Here is an 18,068-nt window from a genome sequence, read left to right as displayed (position 1 = left end):
ATGAGGTAGGTAGTTGGATGGGCTGTTTACAGCAGCAGCGATTGGTGAGCTGCTCAGATAGCTGATGCTTAAAGTTAGTGAGGGAGATGTATTGTAACACATACCAAAGACAATGCTGTAATCGCTGCCAAAGGTGCTTCAACAATGTACTGAGTAAAGGGTCTAAATACCTATGTCATATTTCCCTTTTTCATATATACACATTTGCACAAAATAAATGCTTTGTTATTATGGGGTATAGTGTGTAGATTTGGGGGGCGACTATTTCATCCAGTTTAGAATAAGGCTCTAACGTAACAAAACGTGGTAAAAGTCAAAGGGTCTGAATACTTTCCCCACGAACTGTAATACATGTATCAAAAGGTGGTTATTTCCATTTTTCGATCTACATGTGTATAATGAGACTAGAGGTTACTGAATATTTTGTATAACAATTTCTTTATTCAAATTTGAACAATGATAACCAGCAGAATACGTAATATGGTGGAAACCCTTCCAGTCCTTCCAGCTATCCTGCTGTTCTGATAAAACATACCACCTTAAAAACATACCACCTTAAAAACATTCATAAAACTACTGTATTTTCAAATACAGACAAAAATGGTGTCTCATTCACTGGGTTCATATTATCAGTTCATATTATCAGCATTTGTTTGGTTTGTACCATCTTCCGGACAAACCCAGAGCCAAGGTCAAATGTACATAGATAAATTATTACAATGAGTAGTAGTAGAAAAGAAAGAAACTGACATCACACCAAACACAGCCAGACACCGTTCTTTAGGTTAAAGGGAAATGAAGAGAGAAAATCTACATTTCAAACAAAAACAAAAAGGAGGGGTGGAAGTTCAGTCAACAGCTTGTTATGTCTAATAATGTTCCTGACTTAATGAACCAGAGTCTTTCAGTCCTCTTCGTCCTCATCTTCCTCATAGTAGCGGTTCCTCTTAATCATCTCCTCTACAGACACGGCCTCCTTGCCATCCCAGAAGCCCACATCCTGAGACGTGTGGTTGGTCTTGGGTCTAGGCGCCACCTCCGGAGACGAGGGGGGCGTGACGATCTCTGACGAGGCAGTGTGGCAGTTTTGAGAAGGTAACCCTTCCCCATCTTCCCCCTCCATCTTCTCTTCTTCATCCCAGTCCTCCTTCGCTCCCTGTTCTTCTTTTGACTCTAGTGATTCGTGGTGGTTCTCTTTTAGAGTTGTTTCTCTACCCTCCTCAGTGCTGGTTTGGACATCAACATAGCTGTCGTCAGAAGGTGTGTGGTAGTCAGGTGACAGACTGTCAGATTGTTTCCGGATCTCTATGATCTGTTCCTCAGGACTGGAGGCCAGCTCAGGCTCCCTGTCCTCCAATGAGCTCATCCTCTCCAGCAGTTCTGGCTCAGGATTGGCTGTCTGACTGGCAGCAGGGGCAGGAGCATGGGAGGGGCTGGCCAATGAGAAGGGCTGGCTGCGCGCTTTGAGGGAGGAGCTCCTGCAGAGGGTGGAGCGTTTGGTGGACTCTGGGCTCTGGTCGGGGAAGGCAGAGTCACCCTCTGGGGGCCACTTGGCACGGGATGGTCTGCCACCGGAGATCCCTTCTGAGGTGGGGCTGGACCCCATGTTACCCCCCTCTCCATCGGTGCGGGGAGGCCAGGAAATCTTCAGCCGACGTGTCTCCACTGGCTTGTCCTTCTCTGTGGAGATCTGGGTACGGGTCTCTAGGGAGGCCGTTACCACATTGACCTTGGCCAGTGGAGACTCCTCTACTGCTGGGCTGATCAACAGTGTGCCGGTAGAGGCACACTTCTTCAGCTTGTCTTTGGAGAAGGAGGTGACCTCTGTGGTCTGTTCGGTCCGCTGTTCCTCCCCAGCCCCACTCTCTCCTTTGGTCTCCCACAGCTCCTTGTGAGGGCGCAGGCCGAAGCCCTCATCATAGTTGCCCTTGGCCTTGAACAGCTGACAGAAGTGAGGCTTGCAATAGACAAGGCTGTGCAGAGAGGCGTAGGTTCCCAGGCTGTCCAGCAGAGGGAGACAAAACATAGAGAAAGACCATCCTTTTTATAATCAAGCAACATAAACTCTCATCCTTGAAAACTCAAGAGGAACAAGACTGTGAACCTAACAACAATATAAGGTCCACTAACAGTGAGGTTCACAGATGTTTAAACAATAAACAAACAATTCCTTGCTGCATGGCATCTGTCCAATCCACTTACCTGAGTTTGGTGTTGCAGTGGGAGCATCTGAAGCAGGTGTTGTGGTAGACCTGTTGGTTGGCCACCAGTCTCTCCAGAGGGTAGACTGTCTTCTGACACGACACACAGCTCTCCTGTGCAGGCAAGCAGAAGCTCTGTGCACACACAAAATAGAGGCATTCAAGGCAGGTTAGTTAGGAGAGGGAATGGTTTTCTCTGAGAAAAATGCAGAAAAAGGTACTGTTGAACTCACCCTGGGGTTCTTGGGCTGAGCTTGATCGTTCTGGGTCGAGGATACAGAGGAGGTGCCGATACTGGAGCCTGCTGTGACATGAGACTAATATCAGCAACAACAGAGGGAGCTGTTGTGAATATACTGACTTAATACACAGAGTACCCCAAACATTAGAAACATTGAGTTGCTTGCGTGCATCTGCCCACCCCCTCAGCTTTAATTTGTCGGGACATGGACTCTACAAGGTGTCGAAAGCATTCCACGTAGAAGCTTGCACACGTTGACTACAATGCTTCCCACAGTTGTGTCAAGGGATGTCCTTTAGGTGATGGACCATTCTTGAAACACAGGAAACTGTTTGAGCGTGAGAAACCCATCAGAGTTGCTGTTCTTGACATACTCAAACCGGTGCGCCTGGCACCGACCATACCCTGTTCAAAGGCACTTAACTTTTGTCTTTCCAATTCCCCCTCAATGTCACACATACACAATCCATGTCTCAATTGTCTCAAGGCTTAACATCCTTCTTTAACCTGTCTCCTCAGCTTTACCTACACTTAATTGCACATCTGGCCCTTTCGTGCCGGTATAGCGATGGTTCTATACTACTTCTGCTCATTTCATGGCAAAGTTTGCAAATAGATCCTAATGATATACTTCTGTCAGGTAAGCCTACTTTCCAGTTAACATAATTGACAAGGTTTTGGAGATAGTACTTTGTTAAGCCACAAGACGGTTATCACATCAACTGACTACTAGTTATGGGCATTCCGACTCTTTTCTGTGAGCCAGATCATTTGGCTCTGGATCCCAAATGGCTCTGTTCAGTAATGCTTAGAAATTGACTTAAATCAATAATTTAAAACAGTTCATTAAGTCAGATCGTGAAGTGTGAGTTCAAATATATTTTTACCTGAACAAATTATGGCCTGAACATAATTTTATTTGGGGGGTCAAATTGAATGCACGTAGATCAGAATCAGGCTCTCCTTATACTGTTCCTGCACTGCGAATTACCATCTTCAGTAAAAGTGATGCACATTAGGCAGCCAAATGAAAGCCTCTCACATATGCGACTCGCTTCCCGACAATTACCATGAGCCATTCGTTTGCGATCGACCCAAAGTTACTGGCTACACATGGAGTGATGAACACCAGCACCACACAGACAGACAGGGGCAATATTGCTGAAACTTAATATTGAAACCGATAGTGTGTTAGGTTTGGCTTTTTAAGCCAATAGTGGCAAACCAGGGGTGGGATAATGTCAATCTTGCATTCGTTTGATAGTAGCTGGGAGCTTGCGGTGTCTGATACTTGAAAGATTTATGACAGTTTGTGGTGGAACAGGTGACTATTGCATGTACTTTCAGAATTGTTTGGCGAGCTACTCATAGGTGGCCTGCGAGCTACTCATAGGTGGCCTACGAGCTACTCATAGGTGGCCTACGAGCTACTCATAGGTGGCCTACGAGCTACTCATAGGTCACAACCAACCTGTTGGAGACCATGATACCGATTGAAGTGGATTTAACAAGGGACATCAAAAGGGATCAAAGCTTTCACCTGGATTCACCTAGACAGTGTATGTCATGGAATGAGTCGGTGTCCTTAATGCTTCGTACACTCAGTGGAGGAGACATGAATGATGACGAACAAGAATATAGATTTGGTGAAATGTAGTGGTGGACCAAAATAGTTACCATTGCTCTCTGTGGAAGAGGCTTTCCTACTGGTGGGCTCAGAGTCCGAACCCTGAGAGGAGAGGAGATCATGATTTAGGGATGTTTCAGACATAGACACACAGACACAAAGAGCACAGTTCCTCACCAGGTCCCCACTGCCTGGGGGTACATTCTCCTTCTGTTTGTTGCTGCAGAGGAGGCCTGAGTCCAACTGATCACTCTGTCAGAGAGAGAAAGACAGGGACCTGTTTTACAGTTGGGATAAGTAACCTGCACATGACAGGTTCTGGCCTGAAGTTTGGTTTGGTTTATTTCGGATCCACACTATGCTTTTGCCAAAGCAGAAGCCATTCTTCCTGTGGTCCAAAAGTTATTACTTTGGGCTCAAGTTCAGTCAGATTTGAGAAGTCTATGGTTGCACATGGTAGTTAGTCTTCCATGGCAGTGTAAAGGACAGGAACTCACGCTGACTGAGGAGGATAACACCTCGGTTTTAGACACAGCAGCCTGGTACATGGCCATCCTGTCCCTCAGGGGCACAGACTCCATACTCCCTGCATCTAGGAGACAGACAGAGAGAAGCGCAGGTTACACACATACACAGAAACACATTGCGCATAAGCTATAGAAAGGAAAGTACAGGCTATAGATTCAGCACAATGCAGACTGTGGGTCATGGGGAGCATCCCAAATGTCCCCCTATATAGTGCACTACTTTTGACTACAGCCCCATAGGCTTTGTTCAGAAGTAGTGCACTATTAAGGAATAAGATACTATTTAGGATGTAACCATGGTGTTTGTCAGGCTGTGATGGGAACAGGTTCACGGGGGAATGGAAAGAAAAAGCTGTCTTCCTGTAACTATCATTCTTCCTGTAATCACTGGGGCATCCTGCTGATCATAGCACAAGGAGTGAGCCCCAGCCCTCTCCATACAGTCTATACCACTGAAACAGCTTTAGGAAGGAAACAACTTACATATGTTTTAGTCTGTTTGTAGTTCTGTGTGGCCTAGTGAAACAATATACTCATGGAGAAGAATGCATTTGATTTGAACTCTGGTGTCCCATTCCGTGTGTGTCCCCTCAGTGTAACAGTACCTCCAAGTAGCTGGTCCATGTTATCAGTGATGCCTCCGATCCTCACAGGCGCTCTGGACGCCTGGAAACAGAGCCAAGCCACACTATCAGGACAGCATATTCCATTATGGTAGCCTTTACATTGTAGACTCAGCAGGCTCTGAACATACGGACTAATGCCAGCAGCACCTGGATCGTGGTTTGCATACAGAACTTATGATGCTTACATAATTAGCTCTAGTCTAGCATAAACACACAGTAGGAGAGAACCAGGGCCATCCATCAGACAGTTCTGAGCCCTGTGCTCTGACAGAAGAGGAAAACAGGAGTGGAGAAGAGAAGTGGTATGGCAGCCTGTCAGTCACTTCCAGTAGCAGCCTGGCTTGTTGTCCAGCTCCCCCTTCTTGGCTGTCTACCTCTACATCCAATCCCTCTATACTCTAATCCCCTTATGAGCTCAGTGAGATAGAGCCTGGGGCAGATAGGAGTGTCTGCCTTGCCTCCCTCAGGCTGTACCGCATCACTGTGCACTTCCCAAAGTTTGTAACAATACAGAGAGCTTCATATATCTCCGCACTGACATGATTGGTTGCCATTAGGTGGGGGCGGGATGTCCTGTATAAACAGACACACGTCCTTGACAACTTCCTTCATGACAGCTCTGCTCCATGAAGCACAAGTAGTATGAATGCTCTGACTTCTGCAGAGGCTGCATCGCAGTAAATGCTGTACGGTCACTGCAGACGTTGGATTGACCACGCAGAGCCTTGTAGCCAGAGTGTGATCAGGGTCAGAGATTAGAGGAGCAACAGGGTGTCACAGAGCCCTGTGAGGCTGGGACTGCAATGGGCACAGCCTTAATAATACAGACAGTGGGGGATAAAACACTGAAATACAAAGAGGAGACAGAGTAGTGCTGTTCCAAAGGAAACGTCTTTATAGGGTTGTGCGTTTGTGGCAGTCTGGATTTTAGATCTGCATTGGCAGAAAGGGGTTGAACGTGCTGCTCCATCCTCCAGAGTGGATTAATCTAGGCTCTAGGGGGAGCCAGACCCCAGCTGGCCCAGACGGACCACAGGCGGAGAGACCCCTCTCTAACCCAGCCAGAGGGCCCCCTCCCAAACCAAACCAAGACTCAGCCGATACCCTCTCCAGACCATGGTCACAGGCGGTGCCTCAACAATATGGGGGAGGCTGTAAACAAACAATAGGCCAGGAGGCCGCTGAGCTCAGAGAGGGAGGAACTGATCAGCAAGCCAGACAGACAAAGACCTGACACTAATCCCACTGACAATTAAAACCCCCAGAGACAGATGATACAAATCGAGGCTCCTCCCTGAATCCTACCGCCAGCTGGCTGGCTGGGCATCAGAGCAATAACAAAAAAGGTCCATTCAAAAATCAGTGAGTTTTAGACTACATATAGCCCAGAACCACCATTGACAAAAACATGAAAAAGTCCTTGATAAGCCCATTCACTGACAGTAAGCATAATTCACCAACCATAGTGCAGTCAGTGTATAGGCTAGCCCTCCCATCAAAGGACTCACAGCGTAATGCAAACCAAATATAAGGCGGAGACTGTTTCAGAGCCGCAGCACTACAAGTGAGCTTATGGAGATCCAAGGTTGAGACCAAACAAAGAACAAAAAACATATTTACCTCTTGCAAAGCAACGCTAGGAGCTACAGGGAGAAGCAGAGTGGAACACAAGGAAGAGGAAAGGAGTTAAGCTGGAGCGCTCATATCTGTCCTGGAGGAGCTTGGAACATCAACAGCAGCTAAGTGGATTCTGTTCATTACACTGTGGCTCCACTGGACTGGTGCCTCTCCTTCGTCCTTCCTTTCTGCCTCGTCACAGTCTCACAGAGAGAGAAGCAGAGAGGGGGGCATATGGAGGGGAGTGGGGCTGGAAAGGAGAGAGGGGGGTGACCAGGGGGGGGTGAAGTTGGGTCAATTAATTTCACAGTGCCTCTCCCTCATGGTCGTCTCCTCCAGCGAGAGGAGCAGGAGAAGAGAGAAGGGGGAGGGGGGGCAGAAGGAGAAGGCCTTGCTTTGATAAGCCAGGGAGGGATTTATCAGAGGAGGCTCAGTTTTTTCTCTACTGCAGTAATGTGCCTGCCCCATGACATCACCACCTCTCGAGGAGAGGGGCAGGGGCTGAGCTACAGGTCAGGGAGCAGGTCAGGCACAGGGCTGGGTGTGGGTCGAGGGAAGGGGCAGGGGCTGAGCTACAGGTCAGGGAGCAGGTCAGGCACAGGGCTGGGTGTGGGTCGAGGGAAGGGGCAGGGGCTGAGCTACAGGTCAGGGAGCAGGTCAGGCACAGGGCTGGGTGTGGGTCGAGGGAAGGGGCAGGGGCTGAGCTACAGGTCAGGGAGCAGGTCAGGCACAGGGCTGGGTGTGGGTCGAGGGAAGGGGCAGGGGCTGAGCTACAGGTCAGGGAGCAGGTCAGGCACAGGGCTGGGTGTGGGTCGAGGGAAGGGGCAGCCAGGTCACTTCCTGGCTGTCAGCTGAGAGAACAAGAAAGAGCTGCTCATGTGCTTAAGAAGTGAAGGAGGGTTCAGCCAGTTGGGGCATGGCAGGTGAGGCAACTTGTTAAGCCGCTACAAAAACACTCCTCTGACCTGATGTCCAGGCGGGCGTCCATGTTCAAAGACCGAGTAGTAAGCTAGTTATCTGAGCCAGTGCTGTGGGTTTAAAAAAAAAAAAAAATCTGAATCTTTAAAATCAATGGTCAACTAAAACCCTACCTCATTGGAATGTTACATTGAAAGTCTGGCCTTTCACATTCAATACCTAACATTTGCCAGGAAAAACAAACAAAATAAAGACTGTTAGTCTTGACTCTAGAGTAGAAAGGGTGAAAAATATCCTTTGCTTTTAAATGAGCGCATCGAAACTGAACAAAAAGAAAATGCAACATGTAAAAAGTGTTGATCCCACATTTCATGAGCTGAAATAAAAGATCCCAGAAATGTTCCAGTCGCACAAAAAGCTTATTTCTGTCAAATTTCTGCACGTCCTTGTTTGTGAGCATTTCTCCTTTGCCAAGATGATCCATCCACCTACCTGACAGGCGTGGCATATCAAGAAGCTGATTAAACAGCATGATCATTACACAGGTGCACCTTGTGCTGGGGACAATAAAGGGCCACTAAAATGTGAAGTTTAGTCCCACAACACAATGCAACAGATGTCTCAAGTTGAGGGAGCGTGCAATTAGCATGCTGACTGCAGGAATGTCCACCAGAGCTTTTGCCAGAGAATTGCACTTTCCACAATAAGCCACCTCCAACATTGTTTTAAAGAATTTGGCAGTACGTCCAACTGGCCTCACAACCGCAGACCCACGTGTATGGCGTTGTGTGGGCCAGCGGTTGCTGATGTCAACATTGTGAACAGAGCGCCCCATGGTGGCGGTGGGGTTATGGTACGGGCAGGTATAAACTATGGACAATGAATGCAATTTTAATTTTAATCCATGTCAGTTTGAATGCACAGAGACACCGTGGCGAGATCCTGAGACCAATTGTTGTGCCATTCAGCCGCCGCCATCACCTCACATTACAGCATGATAATGCACAGCCCCATGTCGCAAGGATCTGTACACAATTCCTGGAAGATGAAAATGTCACGGTTCTTCCATGGCCTGAATACTCAGCAGACAATATTTGGGATGCTCTGGATCAACGTGTATCCAGCAACTTCGCACAGCCTCTGAAGAGGAGTGGGACAACATTCCACAATCAACAGCCTGATTTAACTTTTTTTTAAGGCATCTGTATTCCCAGTCACGTGAAATCCATAGATTGTGGCCGAATGAATTTATTTAAATTGACCGATTTCCTTAAATGAACTAACTCAGTAAAATATAAAAAATAATTTATATTTTTGTTCAGAATAATTGCTAAAATATACTAAAGTACCAAAGGTTTCCAGTGCATTTGGAAAATTGTCACATGTTGCCTTTATATCAACATGGCTGTTAACCCCAGAGGGAGCATGAGGAGGATAGGACACTGGTTGTTTTGAAGAACCCCTTTTATCTGCCTGAGGACATGTTTATGGCTAGCCTATCTCGAGGAGTGTTCTGTAGGGAGATGAGAACAGTCATAGCGGTGCATGTGACAGGCAACATGACTAACCCCAGGAGGGCTCGGACCCCTGGAGAACACGACACCTTCCCTTCTAGAACAGGAACAATGGAGGACACACAGACCAGTTGTCTTATGAACCACCATACTTCAGCTTCAGGCAGTCCTCTGACCTCAGATTAAAACACATGGGGCTTTTCTTTAGCAAACCCATCGCAAAAGTCACCATCAGAACAGCATGTGTAATCACACCACCGGATCCACACAACACTCTCCTAATACCTAAACAATAGAAAAGTGTTTCCATTCAGCCAATAGCCATTCCCACTATTTATGTGACAGAAGATTTTAAATATAACGTCAAGTCATGTAAAGAATAAAAAAGGTGTCTGAAAATATTATACGAAAAAATATTTCCTATTTATTTTTTTGTTGAAAACATGCTAGTTTGTAATCAGTGACTTTGGACTTACTTTGTTCTGCTGGTTCTCTCCTTTCTCGAACATCATCTTGAGGTTGTTGAGGGGGATGTTGGGCTTCTCACTGGGGACACAAGGTACTTCTGCTACTGCCTCCTGCCTCTCTGGGTCTCTCTGCTGCAGTCTTCTCTCCATGCCAGGTCCTGCCTGGTCCTCAGCGGCTGTGGGGCTGGTGTCGGGGTCTGGTGAGAGAGGTGGCTGGGCCTGAGTGGCCAGGGGCTGGATCTGATGCTTGGCTTTAGGGTTTAAGGGGAGTAAGCAGCGAGTCTGGGTGGTGTGGGGTAACGGGGCGCAGGACCTGGCTGAGGACTGGACAGGCTGCTCCCACCACTTCTTTAACACACTCAGGTTGCCACTGCGGAGAGTTGGGGGCAACGGATCTGCAGCCTCGAGGAGGACGTAAAGAGAAAGTTTAGTTGATTAAGATAACCATTATATTCACCAGGGCTACTCCTCAACTTGTTCATACAGTCTGACTAGCAGAAACATAGCAATGGCATAAATCAAAAGGGTGTACAGTTTCTGTGCCTAATAGAATCCAAGAATAGAATAGAAACACTGTGGAATTCAACCCAGAAGGTAATGAGGGTAATACTATTAGCAGCATGTGAAGGAGATAAGATAGAGACCAATGGGTAATTGGACAGAAAACAGATAGTCACATCAATAGTTTCAGGACACAAGAGTAAGAGTCTCCAACCGCATTCTAATAAAGCTACCGTTAGCATTCAACTGGACTAGCATCTTTCCAACAACAAGACCTCTCCCTAGTTAACCCAAACAGCTGACTATAGTTTCTCATGCTCATCAAATGACTAGGATTATGACTAAAACAATTTAAGGGATGTTTAACACAAGATAGGCCTACTCATGAAAAGTATCTCAATGCTGTCTTTCAAGTAACCAACTGAAGCATTGTCCTGTGTTGACATAACAACCATGAAAATAAGATAAGTGAAGCTGAAATAACAATTTACAGCCATTTAAATATGCAGTACGGAATTAAGCAAATTTGTATGAATTGGAATTCAGAACATATTATAAGAACTGCAATATGTATACTGAGTATACCAAACATTATGAACACCTTAATATTGAGTTGCGCAGGTTGTTGACTCCAATGCTTCCCACAGTTGTGTCAAATAGGCTGGATGTCCTTTGGGTGGTGGACATTCTTGATACACAGGGGAAACTGTCGAGTGTGAAAAACCCAGCAGCTGTGCAGTTCTTGACACACTCAAACCAATGCGCCTGGCACCAACTACCAGACCCTGTTCAAAGGGACTTAAATAGTTTGTCTTGACCATTAACCCTCTGAATGGCACACATACACAATCCATGTTTCAATTGTCTCAAGGCTTAAAAATCCTTCTTTAACCTGTCTCCTCCCCTTTATCTACACTGATTGAAGTGCATTTAACAAGAGACATCAATAAGGGATCGTATCGTTCACCTGGATTCACCTGCTCTTTCCATGGGGGAGTGAGAGAAAAAGGAGCCTCGACAGTGAGGAATGCTGATAAATGTGACTCATGTTGACTGATAATCCACCTGCATTATGCAAACATGTTGTTTACATTTCACCAAGAGGGCACCATTGTCAAACAGAAAAGGGTCAGTTGAAGGAAAGGGAACAATTCAGGAAAAGAGAAAACAGGAGACCTGCCGCATGCCCCCTCCCCAAACTATGAAGAATTTACCTCATTTGACATTCTTTGAAAATACCTTGAGCCTCTGCTAACAGTGACAATAGCTAGTTCTACACCACAACCCAGGTGTAAACCCCAACGTCATAATGAGGAGTCCCAGACGCAAACTGAGTCTTTGCATTTGCCAGGTCAATTGTCCCCTCCCCCCACTGGTTATAAATACCGGCACTTAAAATGTTCTACTGCTTGAGCACCCGCACCTCTTATAGAATATAGGCTTCAAATTATTGCAGCACTTCCCCACCTAAATATATATGTAAACAGTACTGTCACCCAAAATGAGTGCCAGCACCTATTTCAACCCACTTCAAGCACTGCTTTCAATACAGTACACCAAATGATGGTCTACCTATGCCAGACACCTACCTGGGATTGAACAAGTCGCTTAATGAAGAAAATAAATCCCTGCAGTCTGTTTATATCCCCTCAAGTGCAATTCCCGGGCCGAGCCAACTGACCACCGGGAAGAGTGGATGTATCGGCAAGGTGGGATCAGGCATTACATTGTCTTCCTTCATGGCCGTGAAGTGAGTGACCACCCAGGAACAAGAGCATCCACGTGAAACGACAGTGGAGGTATTATCTACCTTAAGATTAAAGTCTCAATATAAGGATTAAGGCTTTTCTAGTTAGCCTCCAACTGCAGCATGTGAACATCCGTGTGTGTGTGTGTGTGTGTGTGTGTGTGTGTGTGTGTGTGTGTGTGTGTGTGTGTCTCAGAGAGAGAGAGAGTGAGTGAGGATGAGTAAGTACATGTGAGAGAGAGAGAAATAGCTTTGTTAGATATTTGCTCTTTCCAACCCTGACTGGATACTTACTGCTAAATTCCTCTCCAAGTTGCCCTCCTCTGCAGCCAGTTGGTATCTAGGAAGAGGATAGATGGGGTTGTGAGCATAGGCCTGCATCATGAGGTAGAGCAGTTTATAGGTAGTCCGTTTACAGCCCTGTTTTAGCCTCTAGAACTAAAACTACTTGGGCATCTTCTAATTCCAATTATACACAAACATGGATCAACGCTGTCTCCTAGTGGTCAGACACTGAAACCTTCTCCAAATATCAAAAATATGAAACTACACATGTCAATGACCCTGACCATGTAACAATTATAAGATAGTCAAAGGGACGTTTCAGTCAATAAAATGGCCTACTAAGACGCTGGATGGTAATTCGGGGGAATAAAGGAGACATTTCACAGGAAGTTCATCTCATTTGACTTATTTTCACCATTTAAAATGAGAAGTGTCGACATCAGTGAAACTGGAATAACAGGTTTGTGGCGATGTTATGGATAAACATCATTCCACACAAAATAGCAACAGCTGGAAGGGAAGACAAATGTCAAACTGTTGAAAAGTAGAAGTATGAAGGGGGGACAAATCCAATCTCAGACATGTAATAGTCGGTGCGGTTTCTACAATTGGCTAGACAAACTGGTAAAACTCTAGCCTGGTCCATGATCCATTTGTCCTCTTGCCTCTCAATGACAATGAGTTGGCATGATAGCACAAGCACACTGGCACTAAGGCTAGTAAAAATCAGCAATGTTATCAAATACAGTTTCAAGCCATTTAATGTTCTGATCTTGTACTGATCCAACAAGCACAGACAGGACAGGAAGGGACAGGACAAGACAGACTGGCAGTGAATGGTGATCTGTTACTAAGGTTTTAGGCAGCAGTGCATACTAGGATGGAAAAGCTATCAGTGATCAGGAGTATGTTTGTGTCTACCTTGATACAGGGTTATGTACAATAGAGAGATAATACATACATCTGGGTGAGTTTAAATGTGAAGAGTCATTGACTGAGAAGAGAAGATGTTAGGAAGTGAGTAACAGTCACATTAAGGGTAAATGGGAGAGAGTGAGAAACTTACTTGGAGAAGCGCTCAGCAATGGCATTGTTCCTGCCTCTGGTGCCAACTATGGACAACTCCTTAGCTGTGACTCTGAGGGAGTGGGAGGCCCACTGACTGCGACTGAACGGAGCGATGGCCATCTCTGTTGTTCTCAGGGAAAAACTGCTCTAGCTGGCTGGAGGGTGAAAAATAATAATAATAGGTCAAATTGACCTCACAATTCCACCCTAGATAATCATGGAATTAGAAATCCTTCTAAATAAAAAACTCAGATGTGTTTACTTCATGACAGCAGTATCTCAGCATGTGGGAGGAGACTGTATGACCAATACATCTATGTCTGCAGTGAATGATGACAGTAGGCTACAATTGTGTTAATTACTTGCAGTTCCTATGGATGAATCAGCAGTGAGTAAGACAGTAGCCAGCACACAGCAGCTACTAATCCATCATTGAGACATTATTGTCTCATCATTGAGACATCATGAAGTTAAAGCCCCCAAGCTACTACCAGCAGGCACAGGCCTTCCCCAGTCATCTCTCTGTCAGAGTTCTGTGAACTACCCACCTGTTTCCTGGGATGTCACACAGACTGACTGGAATTCAGGGCAAGCAGATGCATGCACTCACTCTCAGCCTGACTGTCATTACACGCACTCACTCTCAGCCTAACTGTCATTACTACGCTCTCACTCTCAGCCTAACTGTCATTACACGCACTCACTCTCAGCCTAACTGTCATTACACGCTCTCACTCTCAGCCTAACTGTCATTACACGCACTCACTCTCAGCCTGACTGTCATTACACGCACTCACTCTCAGCCTAACTGTCATTACACGCACTCACTCTCAGCCTAACTGTCATTACACGCACTCACTCTCAGCCTGTCATTACACTCACTCACTCTCAGCCTAACTGTCATTACATGCACTCACTCTCAGCCTAACTGTCATTACATGCACTCTCATTTCAGGATTACACATGGTCCACCAGACAAAAACAATGCTTATATGGACGATGAGGATTCGAGTTAGGGAACATAGTACTGTCTGAAACTATTGGTTTAAACTGTCATTTTTGAACAGAGGTATGGCGAGACAGGTAGACCTAGGCTATATATTCCTTTATAAGAAGAAATAGGAGACACCTTCCTTCCACACACCACCGTGAGGATCTCACAGTTATTATGAATAATATTGAAATCAGCAAAAAAGCCCCCGTTTAGCAGGTTGGCATGTATCTAGCTCATAAAACATGGGCCTAAACACTTTTGTTCTGTATAGAAAGAGATATGCTCTTTAGTTTATTGCATGCATTCAGGAAAGTCCCACTTACCAAGAGTCAACTGGTAGCCGTGACACTTTCTCTTCTGCTTTATCCACTGATCGAACACTGTGCATAGATCCAAGTCAAAATATCACCTCAGACAATGAATTTTGGAAATTGCCAGCAGCATGATTGGCTATACAATAAAAGTATAACTAATAGTAAATGAATTGAGTACAGAGAGCAAACAACTAAAATTATTAGACCCAACTTAACTCCCAGCATTCAAAGCATTATTTCCAGACTGATAAATACCATGATAAGCCTTTATTTTTTTTACATCAGCTTATAAAGATTACTGTTTCTTTTCTCGTTTGTGATTTACAGAAAAGCTGTTTTGCATTACATCTCATGAAAACAAACATAACAGGCTCTTAAAAATAATCTCATCCCATAAGAATTCTAAAGATCTTATACACCTTACTTACCTTTGAGTCCTCTCTTACTACTTCAACTTCACTCAGTCTATTTGCCTTCTCCCCAGTCTCTTTGCCTTCTCTCTCAGTCTTCAAGCCTTCTCCTCAGTCTCTTTGACTTCTCTCTCAGTCTTCAAGCCTTCTCTCTAAGTCTTCAAGCCTTCTCCTCTGTGCCTCAGTAACAGTTTGCTGTCTTGCACTGCTGCATAGAAGTCTGTAATATGCTTGGAGAGATGGGAGGGGGCAAATGAAGACCATGAGACTCCAACCAATAACGATGCAGAATTTACCTCCACCTGGCAGGTACAGTCAGAGTCCCTCCCATCCAAAACACTGTGTTCCGGTGTACACTAGATAGCACACCCACAAAGTCAGATTCCACAGCCACAAAGTCTATATTAGCACACCAAAAAAATTGCTTTGGTATTAATTAAAGGTTTGGGTTAGGCATAAGTTTGGTAGTGTGGTTAAAGTTAGAGTTAGGTTTAAAATCAAAATTTAAGAAGAGAAATTGTAGAAATGGGCATGGTTTAGCCATAATTATGACTTTGTGGCTGTGTTATCTAGTGACAACCCTGTGTTCATGAGGGTGAATCTAAACGCAAACAAGGTGAGTACATACCGTACAGCCTACACCTCCAACACAGTATGACATAAAAGGAAGAATCCCACTCAATTCCTGGAAGTAGCACAGACTCCGCCCACCTTCTCATGAGGTCAAAGGCTGAGGATGTGAGTCGTTCACAATCAAGAAAAACGCCACTTGAGTGTCTGTGATCAAAAGACTTGAGACGTCTTATCGCAATCAAACCCATGTTCTCATCCCTCTTCAACTTAAAAGGTCTGTCTGTCAATAAACCCATACCAAAATAAATCCTCTGTACCTTGTTCCTCTAAGATGTTTAAGACATGTGGTTTATCAGGACTGCTGAGCTTCAGATAACGTGGCACCTGGGTCTAGGCTTCATCAGTGTCACATCACTACAGTCTAATCCAAACCACATGATTCTACTGTGTGTGTGGGGCAGGGCTCTGTATCGCTAAAGATAAATGTAACCTGACAGATAACTATGTCTACGGCAGACAGGATTTCAGAGAATACAAACTTGGTTTCATTTAAAGTTGTGTAACAGTCAAAACCCTGTGTGGATCAGGATAAAACTCTCTCTGGCTTTACTTTGGACAGTCTGTGTGTCTTTGGAGGAACCACAGGTGAAACCTTCTTTTGGCTTGTCCTCATTACATGGCATTCATGCTAAAAATGGCTGACATTCACTAATTCATTACAATGAGTCCACTCCATATCTGCCAGGTATTTCATGCTGGCTCTACGCTCAACAACAAGCTGTATGCTTACAGGTAACTGCCAAAATAAAGGAAACACTTGATTTGAGGGATACAACGTATATTGAAAGCAGGTGCTTCCAAACAGGTGTGGTTCCTGAGTTAATTAAGCAAGTTTAAAAATGCCCAGTAGTTTGGCTACCTTAGCTAGAAGAAGATATCTCAGTGACCCTGAAAGCAGGGTTGCAATCCAGCTAGTAGATTTGGTTCTTTGGAAATTGTGGAAATTGTTGTTCCTTAACCAGTAAAACTTAAAGTTTTTTTTTAAGTTCTGAGAATGGAAATGAACATTGTTCCTGTTCTGGGAATGTACATTTTTAGGTAGCAGGGAGGTTCTGAGAATGTTTTACTCTGGTTCCCTAAGTTTTCCTGGGAGGTTTTATTAATGTTCTGAGAAGGGAAATGATAGGTTATTTGAAGGTAAATAAGACATATCGACACTGCTAGCTTAACTGTTTTGAACTCCAAGCACAGACACATGGAAATTAATTAGGCATTAATCATGTAAACACTTTTTGCCGCACAGTGTCAGTGAGATTAGAACCTACAATATGACATTCTGTTCTCTATCCATTGGATTGGAATTGCACCACCAGGATGTAGCTAGCATTCAATGTTCTTTTAACTCGTACAAAGCTGTTCTTTTTAAATCTATAACAGACCCCATTTCGAAGGAAAAAAGAACTCATTAAGATCAGGTGTGGCCAATTAGTGAGTATAGCCAACACACTTAACAAGATAGAGGATAGAGATTTTTATTGAAGCTGAGAACGGAATGTTTTTAAAGAACATTCTTAGAACATTCTCTGAACGTTACTAAAGTAGTCTTGTGGTTTTTATGGAACGTTTTCTTAACATTCTCAGAATAATTTGAGAACATTACTTTACATAGAACCATGAGAACCTTGTAAGTAACATTATGCTGAAGTACTGAAATTCCCACAGGAGAATGTTGTTTCTTGACATTCTCTGAAATATTTGAGAATATTCCCAATGTCAAACCATTTGCAGAACATTCCTAGAACATTACCAAAATTGAAATTAAATGTAATCATTTGTGAACTTTTGGGATATGTTCTGTAATGAAATACCAAGAAACTAACTTTTTTTTTTTTTTTGTCAAGTTCCTTTAAATGTGCTGAGAGCCAAGAAAATATTGTTCTCACCAAGCTCTAAGAAACATGTGTTTCTCAGAATGTTATGTGCTAGCTAGGAAAAGAGCATAGTGGGTTTAATGGCTGTCTCAGTCACCAGAACAACCCAATTGAACACTTATGGGAGATTGTGGAGCAGTGCCTGAGACAGCGTTTTCCTTCACCATGAACAAAACACCAAATTATGCCATTTCTCGTGGAAGAATTGTGTCGCATCCCTTCAATAGAGTTCCAGACACTTGAAGAATCTATAACATGGTACATTGAAGCCGTTCTGGCAGCTCGTGGTGGCCCAACGCCCTTGTTTCCTTTATTTGGCAGTAACCTGTACCTAAATGCAAGCAGAGGCCTGTAGACATATCCCTTAACTAGTCATCTAAATCTCAAACAACATGATGACATCAGCAGCAGGAGTCAGAATGTGAGAACTGTTTCTCACAATGAGTCAGTGTTCTGTGTAACATTAATTAAATCATGAGATTCAATCAACACAGAAGGGCCTATTTG

The 18,068-nt window shown here is 44.6% G+C and overlaps 1 protein-coding gene across 3 annotated transcripts; it reads right to left on the bottom strand.

The window, feature by feature from the left end:
* Positions 1-419: 419 nt before the first annotated feature.
* Positions 420-16,084, bottom strand: LOC118360697 (LIM domain and actin-binding protein 1-like). Of its 3 annotated transcripts, none has more exons than XM_035740015.2 (13): positions 15,686-16,084; positions 15,076-15,277; positions 14,657-14,713; positions 13,338-13,494; positions 12,281-12,326; positions 9,748-10,140; positions 5,202-5,262; positions 4,567-4,661; positions 4,247-4,321; positions 4,120-4,171; positions 2,435-2,502; positions 2,203-2,336; positions 420-2,000 (listed from the first exon to the last, which is right to left on the bottom strand). In XM_035740015.2, exons 4-13 carry the CDS (start codon positions 13,457-13,459, stop codon positions 905-907), a joined length of 2,142 nt encoding a protein of 713 aa, XP_035595908.1. In that variant the 5' UTR covers positions 13,460-13,494; positions 14,657-14,713; positions 15,076-15,277; positions 15,686-16,084; the 3' UTR covers positions 420-904. The 3 variants fall into 3 exon arrangements, with proteins under 3 accessions (XP_035595908.1, XP_035595904.1, XP_035595906.1); XM_035740011.2 differs by having other exon boundaries at positions 2,435-2,505; positions 15,686-16,081; XM_035740013.2 differs by lacking the exon at positions 15,686-16,084 and having other exon boundaries at positions 2,435-2,505; positions 15,076-15,416.
* Positions 16,085-18,068: the final 1,984 nt, after the last annotated feature.

The sequence above is a fragment of the Oncorhynchus keta genome, chromosome 28, assembly GCF_023373465.1.
Source record: "Oncorhynchus keta strain PuntledgeMale-10-30-2019 chromosome 28, Oket_V2, whole genome shotgun sequence".
NCBI classification, from domain to species: domain Eukaryota; kingdom Metazoa; phylum Chordata; class Actinopteri; order Salmoniformes; family Salmonidae; genus Oncorhynchus; species Oncorhynchus keta.
This window is presented reverse-complemented; position numbering and strand designations above follow the sequence as displayed.